At 48.5% G+C, this 9018-nt stretch overlaps 1 protein-coding gene across 1 annotated transcript in view; it reads left to right on the forward strand.

Annotated features, from left to right (window-relative positions):
* Positions 1-49: 49 nt before the first annotated feature.
* Positions 50-9018, forward strand: part of LOC109925597 (vascular endothelial zinc finger 1-like) — a 10832-nt gene continuing 1863 nt past the window's right edge. The window contains exons 1-3 of the mRNA XM_048620916.1: positions 50-1491; positions 1687-2333; positions 8657-8783. Coding sequence (XP_048476873.1) covers positions 1459-1491; positions 1687-2333; positions 8657-8783 — 807 coding nt within the window. The 5' untranslated portion in view covers positions 50-1458. The remainder of the gene's footprint in view (positions 1492-1686; positions 2334-8656; positions 8784-9018) is intronic.

Genomic DNA, 9018 nt, shown 5'->3' on the forward strand with positions numbered 1-9018 from the left:
TACAGAGAGAGAGAGAGAGATAATACACCGAGGGACAGGATCACACACAGAGAAAGAGAGAGAAAGGATAATATACAGAGAGAGGGGGGATAAGAGAGAGAGAGAGACACGGGGTCATATGCAGAGACGAGGTGGGGGGAGGGAGGATAATATACAGACAGGACAAGATAAAGAAACGTGGGGTTGTGGACGATAATATATGAAGAGAGGGAGGGAGGGAGAGGGACAGGATCATAGTCAGCTAGAGAGACAGAGAGAGGATAATATACAGAGGGATAGAGAAGGAGAGACAGAGAGAGGATCATATACAGAGAGGGGGAGCAGCAGAAGGGGATAATATACAGCATAGAGAGGGGGAAAGGGATCATATACGGTATAGAGAGGGAGAGAGGGTTAACATACAGGAGAGACAGACAGGGAGAGGGAGAAATATACAATATAGACCGGGGGGTAGAGAGTGGAGGAACAGAAATAAATAATATACATTATAGGGGGGAGAGAGAAAATATTCAGTATAGATAGTGTAAAACTAATATAGATAACATACAGTGTAGAGGGAGGGAGTGTGTGATAAATAACATAGAGAGAGGGGAAATAATATACAGTGTAGACAGAGACAATAATAGAGAGAAATAACTTATAGAGAGAACAATAGAAATAAGGTACAGTGTAGAGAGAGGGAGAGAAATATCAATATAACATAGGGTTGTGGGGTTGAGACGGAGGATAGGATAAAATTAATAGAGAGAGGGATATTATACAGCATAGGTAGAAATAATAGAGGGAGAGGAGCGAGAGAAATATATAGATAGGGAGGAGTATAAATATAGCATGCACTATAGAAGCTGAGAAATATAATATAGAGATAAAGGAAGGGAAAGAGAAAATAATAGAGGGATCATATCTATATGCGGTATAGGGGTGGGAGAGAGATGGATGTAATATAGAGATTCAGAGAGAAATACAAAACGAGGGGAGGGAGAGCAGGTTCTGTTTGTAAATAAAGGGTCTGCTGGGAAGAGAGAGAAATATAACTATACAGTGCAGGGAGAGGGAGAAAGATACAGAGAGAGAAAGTGTACAGAAATAGGATTGGAGACAGGGAGATACAATAATAGAGAGGGATTGTAGAAACAGTAAAGGGATAGGGAGAGGGATATGGTATAGCGAGGGGGTGAGCAAAATAGAATACAGTGTAGCAAGTATATAAAGGCAGAAAAAGATACAGTAGGAGAGAGATAGGGAGACACATTCCAGAGAGTAAATAGTGGGAGAGAGTACAGAGTGTAGGGAGACAAGGGGAGATATATAGTGTAGAGAGACAGACAGAGTGTTAGGGATCAAGGGATATATAGAGGGAGAGAGGGGCAAGACTGCAGGGTGGTTTGAGAATAAAGAGAGAGAGAAGGGAACGTAGAGAATCAGGGAGAGAGGGTGACGGAGGCTACAGGGGTCGCCATGGAGGCTGCTTGGAGTAGCTTCATCTTCCCGGTGAGAGAGAGAAAGTGACTTGTTAATATGGAGAGACCCTGGTGAAGGGAGTCTCTGTCTCAACCCTTCCTGTTCCCTCCCCTCCCCTCCCCTCCCCGTGAGCAGAGATCAGTGCTGTGACCAGTTTTGCATGTTGGCTCTTCACAAGCTAAGCCCTCCCCTTCTCTCTCTCTCTCTCTCTCTTTCTCTTTGCAGACAGCTGCTGTGGATCAGACGGCTGGTGTCCAGGCCGACCTCCTGCCCATCCTGACCGCAACCTCCGTCTCTCAGGATTCCAGTCGCGCTCCCAGGGCATCGGACGGCCCACTGCTGCCAGAGAGACCGAAGGAGCCGCAGCCCCAGGCCCAGACCGAGCCGGACAAGGGCAAGGCCAGGGGCAAGGGACCTTTCGTCTGCCCGCTTTGCTCGAAGGAGCTCAAGAACAATTACAACTTGCGGCGACATCAGCGGACCCACTCCAGTGGGGGCCAGAGCCAGCTGCAAGCTGGCACCAACCCTAGCCCACCCACCATGGTGCCCATTGCCCTCCTGAGCATGACCATGGCTGGAGTAGGGGGCGGCCTGGGGTCAGCTGAAGCGGCTCCGCAGCCAACTGGACCCTCCCCATCTCCCACCCGTCGGGTCCGGAAGGAACACAGCTGCGAGCTGTGCGGGAAGGCCTTCCGTGACATCTACCACTTGAACCGCCACAAACTCTCGCACTCGGACGAGAAGCCCTTTGAGTGTCCCATCTGCCAGCAGCGTTTCAAACGCAAGGATCGTATGTGCTACCACGTCCGCTCGCACGAGGGTGGTGTCAATAAACCCTACCTGTGCAGTCACTGTGGGAAGGGCTTTTCCAGGTAAGTCAGCTGCCTGTCTTACACAATCATAGAATCCCTACACTGTGGAAACAGGGCCTTCGGCCCAACAAGTCAACACTGACCCTCAGAGCATCCCACCCAGACCATCCCCTTATAACCCACCTCATCTGCACATCCCTGGGCACTATGGGCAATTTCCCATTGGCCAATCCACCCTAAGCTGCACATCTGTGGACAGTGGGAGGAAACCGGAGCACCTGGAGGAAACCCACGCAGACACGGGGAGAGAAGGTGCAAATTCCACACAGACAGTCGCCTGAGGGCGGAATTGAACCCGTGTCCCTGGCGCTGTGAGGCAGCAGTGCTAACCACTGAGCTGCTGTGCTGCCCTAACCTGCTGGCCAGTATACCCGCACTACCTCTCCCTCTTCGAAACTGTACGCCATACACACCAGTTTCCTCCATCCCTCCTCATACAACAATCCCTCCATCCCAAAGGAGGGGGGGAATAACCTGCGCAACAACTCCCTCTCCAGCAAGTAACTTCCCTCCCCTCAGATAAGGCATCCAAAACTGTACACCACAGGCAAAAAAAAACCACGGGAGGTACACACTGGGGAAGGCAGTTACAGAGTCAGTGGTCGACAGTGTGGAAACAGGCCCTTCGGCCTAACCTGCCTGCACCGCCCCATTTTCACAATATAAACTAATCCCATTTGCCTGCATTTGTCCCATTTCCCCCCATCCCTATCCCATCCATGTAGCTGTCTAAATGTTTCTTAAATTGCTTAACTTGCTTCCAGCACTCCCTCTGCTCCAGACACTTACCACCCTCCCTGTGGAAGAAACTTTCTCCTTTGGACCCTTTTGCATCTCTTCCCCCTCTCGCCTTAATCCTGTGCCGTCCAGATTTAGACTGCCCTACCATGGGGAAAACTGTGCATATCTACCTTATCTGAGCCTCTTGTGATTTCATAGACCTCTACAAGGCCACCCCTCAGTCCGCTGCGCTCCGGGGAGAAAAGTCCCAGCCTATCCAACCTCCCATTGTAACTCAGACTTTCCAGTCCAGGTAGCAGTTCAGTGGCCCTGGTCCAGAGAGTTCACTGAGAGTATACTTTTGGATTGTGAGGAGTTGCTGCGCTGCAGTCTTTTTGATTATTCACAGGGGTGTTGCAGGCTGGGCCACATTTATTGCCTGTCCCTAATTGCCCCTGAGAAGGTGGTGGTGAGCTGCTGTCTTGAGTCGCTGTGCATAGACCAGCACAGTTCCCTTAGGGATGGAGCTCCAGGATTCTGACCCAGCGACACTGAAGGAATGGCAGTATATTTCCAAGTTGGGATGGGAGTAGCTCGGAGGGGGAACTTGCAGGGGGTTGTGTCCCATGTATCTGCTGACCCTTGTTCTTCTGGATGGAAGTGGCCGTGGGGTTTGGAAGGTGCTGCCTGAGGATCTTTGGTGAATTTCTGCAGGACATCTTGTAGATAATACACACCGCTGCTCCTGAGAGTCAGTGGTGGAGGGAGTGGATGTTTGTAGATATGGTGCCAACCGTTGTGGACCAGACCAGATCCCCTCAAAAGATTTTAATAATATAGCCCAGTGCTGTGCCATACAGTGCAGTGTTCCAGATGCAAAGTGACTGTTCAAACTACTCGACGTTAAGTGAATCACAATTCATTTAAACACCAAAGTTAAAATACAAGCTGAAGGAGAATGAACTTTAGAATAACTTCAGTGTATTGAGAAACTTAACCAAATACTAGTTACAGTAACCATTCAGAAAAATAGATTTGTCTCTCCAGTAAACCAGCAGTAGAGAGAAACCCCAGCTTCTAGCTGTAACCGAGAGAGGGGGGCGGGGGGAATGATAGCTTCCATTTCTTCAAGCCCAGAACAACAACTGCTTCAAACTAAACCCTAAAAAAAGTTTTTTAAAAAAAAACCCAGAGAGCCTGGTCTGAGAGAGCTGGCTGTACCCACCACAGCTCCCTCCATTGTTCCACCTTTAACAAAAACTCAAAGCCTCACAAGCGGTTTACTGGAGTGATTTTGGTAGACAGCTCGCCACCTCTGCCTCACAACCTCTCTTCAAAACAAAACCAGGACAAAATGACCTCTTAAAGCCACAGCGACATGACACCTCTCCCTCCCACCCTTTCTTTAAAAAAAAAGAAACCCGTCGATATGCAGAAATTGCTGGAAAAGCTCGGTGGGTTTGGCAGCATCTGCGGAGCGAAATCGGTTAACATTCAGGGTCGAGTGACCCTTAACTAGGCCTAGTGGTATTGTCAGGAGACTATTAATCCAGAAACTCCGTTCATGTTCTGGGGTTCAAATCCCGCCATGGCAGATGGTAGAATTTGAATTCAGTAATTTTTTTTAAAAACCTGGAATTGAGGATCTGTTGATGACCTTGGAATCGTTGTCAATTGTCGGAAAAACAGATCTGGTTCACTAATGTCCTTATTGGCAGGAAATCTGCCGCCCTTACCTGGTCTGGCCTACATGTGACCCTAGACCCACAGCAATGTGGTTGACTCTCAGTTGCCCTCTGAAATGGCCCAGCAAGCCATTCAGTTGTACCAATTGAGACAAAGAAATGAAACCGGACTGATCACCTGGCATCAACCCAGGCACCGGAAAAGACAACAGCAGAAACAGCCCTGCCGACCCTGCAAAGTCCTCCTCGATAACATCTGGGGGTTAGTGCCAAAACTGGGCGACGCTGTCTCTCAGACTAGTTAAGCAACAGCCTGACATTGATGTACAGAATCCTATCTAAAAGACAACGTCACAGATACCACTGTTGCCGTCCCAGGATATGTCCTGTCCCATCGGCAGGACAGACCCAGCAGAGGGGGCGGCACAGTGGGATACTGTCGGGAGGAAGTTGCTCTGGAAATCCTTAACATCGGACCCCACAAAGTCTCATGGCTTTAGGTTAAACATGGGTAAGGAAGCCTCCTGCTGATTACCACGTACCGTCCTCCCTCAGCTGATGAATCAGTACTTCACCATGTTGAACTACTCTTTCAGAGGAAGCACTGCGGATGGCAAGGGCACAAAATGTCATCTGGGTGGGGGATTTCCATGTCCCACCACCAAGAGTGGCTCAGCAGCAGTACTACTGATCGAGCTGGTCGGGTCCTGAAGGACAGAGCTGCTAGACTGGGTCTGTGGCAGGTGGTGAGGGAGCCAACAAGAGGGAAAAACATACTCAACCTCATCCTTACCCAGCAGCAGATGCAGTTGCATCTGTCCATGACAGTATCGGTAAGAGTGACCATCGCACAGTCCTTGTGGAGACGAAGTCCCGCCTTCTCATTGAGAACAACCTCCATCGTGTTGTGTTGCACTATCACCGTGCTAAATGGGACAGACTTCGCACAGATCTCGCAACTCGAGACTGTGCATCCATGCGGCGCTGTGGGCCACCAACAGCAGCGGAATTGTACTCCAGCACAATCTGTAACCTCATGGCCCGGCATATCCCCCACTCAACCATTACCATCAAGCCAGGGGATCAACCCTGGTTCAATGGAGAGTGCAGGAGGGTATGCCAGGAGCAGCGCCAAGCATACCTGAAGATGCAGTGCCAACCTGGTGAAGCCACCAAACAGGACTACTTGCACGCCAAACAGCAAAAGCAGCAAGTGATAGACAGAGCTAAGCGATCCCACAACCAACGGATCAGATCTAAGCTCTGCAGTCCTGCCACATCCTGTCGTGAATGGTGGTGGACAATTAAGCAACTCACTGGAGGAGGGGCCTCCACAAATATCCCCATCCTCAATGATGGAAGAGCCCAGCACATCAGTGCAAAAGATAAGGCTGAAGCATTCATAGCAATCTTCAGCCAGAAGTGCCGAGTGGATGATCCATCTCGGCCTCCTCTAGTGGTCCCCAGTGTCACAGATACCAGTCTTCACCCAATTCAATTCGCTCCACGTGATATCAAGAAACAGTTGGAGACATTGGATACTGCAAAGGCTACGGGCCCTGACAATATTCCGGCAATAGTACTGAAGACTTGTGCTCCAGACCTTGCCGCTCCCTTAGCCAAGCTGTTCCAGTACAGTTACAACACTGGTGTCTACCCGACAATGTGGAAAATTGCCCAGGTATGTCCTGTACACGACAAACGGGACAAATCCAACCCGGCCAATTCCCGCCCCATCGGTCTCCTCTCGATCATCAGTAAAGTGATGGAAGGTGTCACTAACAGTGCTATCACGCAGCACCTGCTCAGCAATAACCTGCTCAGTGACGCCCAGTTTGGGTTCCGCCAGGGCCACTCCGCTCCTGACCTCATTACAGCCTTGGTTCAAATATGGATAAAAGAGCTGAATCCCAGAGGTGAGGTGAGAGTGACAGCCCTTGATATCAAGGCTGTATTCGACCGAGTGTGGCATCACAGAGCCCTAGCAAAACTGGAGTCAGTGGGTATCAGGGGCAGACTCTCCGGTGGTTGGAGTCATACCTGACACATAGGAAGATGGTTGTGGTTGTTGAAGGTCAATCATCTCAGCTCCAGGACATCTCTGCAGGAGTTCCTTGGTAGTGTGCTAGTCTCAACCATCTTCAGCTGCTTCATTAGTGATTTTCCCTCCATCATAAGGTCAGAAGTGGGGATGTTCAGCACCATTCATGACTCCTCAGATACTAAAGCAGCCCATGTTAAAATGCAACAAGGTCTGGACAATATCCAGGCTTGGCTTGACAAGTGGCAAGTAACATTTGCGCCACACAAATGCCAGGCAATGACCATCACCAACAAGAGAGAATCTAGCCATCACCTCTTGACATTCAGTGGTGTTACCATCACTGAATCCCCCACTATCAACATCCTAGGGAATACCATTGACCAGAAGCGCAAGTGGACTTGCCACATAAACACAGTGGCTACAAGAGCAGGTCAGAGGCTACTACAAAGGCTAGGAATCCTGTAGCGAGTAACTCATCAGACTTCCCAAAGTTTGTCCCACCATCAACAAGGCACAAGCCAGGAATGTGAGGAAATATTCCCCACTTGCCTGAATGGGGGCAGCTCCAACAACATTCGAAGCTCAACATCATCCAGGACAAAGCAGCCCCCACTTGATTGGCACCACATCCACAAGCATCCACTCCCCCACCCCACCCCCCGACTGATGCTCAGTAGCAGCAGTGTGTACCATCTACAAAATGCCCTGCAGAAATTCACCAAAGAGCCTCAGGCAGCACCTTCCAAACCCCACGGCCACTTCCATCCAGAAGGGGCAACAGATACATGGGAACACCAGCCCCCTGCAAGTTCCCTTCCGAGCCACTCACAATCCTGACTTGGAAATATATCGGCCGTTCACTGAATGTGGCTGGGTCAGAATCTTGGAATTCCCTCCCTAAGGGACGTTGTAGGTCAACCCACAGCAGGTGGACTGCACGGTTCAAGAAGGCAGCTCACCACCACCTTCTCAAGGGGGGCAACTAGGGATGGGCAATAAATGGTGGGCCCAGCCAGCGACGCCCACGTCCCACAGGTGAATAAATTTTTTAAAAAGTGCTTCCTAGCTTATGCCCCTGTATCTCCCCATGTAATTTTAATACCTCTTTCAGGTCATTTTTTGATTTTCTTCTGAAGGTAATTCAATAATTTATTCCAAGTTTTGAGAACTGCCTCATGGTCCAATTTTAATTTGAGGAATGTCCAATTCAGAATCCTCTGAACTTGGTTCCTCACTCTGTGTTGTAACCAGTAACACGTTCACCTTTTGCTTTCCTATCAAAATATCGTGTGAGCATATTCACATGACACACTCTGTGAGATTTCTTTCTATCTCTTATTGAGTAAAATCAGTCTCCTTCCAATTTGATAAGATCCACTAAACCTTGCTTTTAAAGGAAGTAGCGCTAACAGTTTATCTCTGTTAGTGAAATTGCAAAATTTTCATTTCTTGCCTGCTTCCTGTTCCAGCGCATGCTGTTCTACTTGTAAATGATGTCTCGCCAATTCGCCCACTCTATTTAATGTTCCCCTAAAATTTGACGTGTAATCCAAATCTGTGGACTCTGAGCTCTGACTCACCAATTTCTTCTTACCCTGATTAATTTCTAACATCATGCCCAAAAACTAAGTCAGATGGACTGAATTTACTTGTTCATTAGGTGCATTCCTAAATGCAAAAAGCACAAACAGAATTCCTTTATCCCAATCCTCTGGATAGTCTTAGCTATAAGCCCTCATCGTGGTCTTTAAAGTTTGATGCCACCGTTCTAATGCTCCCTGTGATTCTGGATGGTACGCAGTGGATTTGAATTGTTTTAATCCTAAGCTATCCATGACTTACTTGAATAATTTTGATGTAAAATTTGACCCTAGATCTGATTATACCCCTGTGGGTAGTCAGTATCTTGTGAAAAATTTGATTAACTCTTCTGCAGTCCTTTTAGCCATGATACTGCGTAATGGAATGGCCTTAGGAAATCTACTAGACGCATCCATTATGGTCAGCAAATACTTGTTTTAGGTAGGGGTCCTACACAGCCAATTAAGAACCTTATAAAAGGTTCATCAAATGCAGGGATGGGTATTAAAGGTGCTGGCTTTATCGCTGCCTGAGGTCTACCAATTACCTGACACGTATGAAATGTCCCGCAAAATTCAACCACATCCTTATGCAATCCAGGCCAGTGAACATGTTTTTGTATTTTGCCTGAGTTTTCCTCACTCCCAAATGATCT

The sequence above is a fragment of the Rhincodon typus genome, chromosome 49 (assembly GCF_021869965.1).
Source record: "Rhincodon typus isolate 14 chromosome 49, sRhiTyp1.1, whole genome shotgun sequence".
Lineage (NCBI taxonomy): Eukaryota > Metazoa > Chordata > Chondrichthyes > Orectolobiformes > Rhincodontidae > Rhincodon > Rhincodon typus.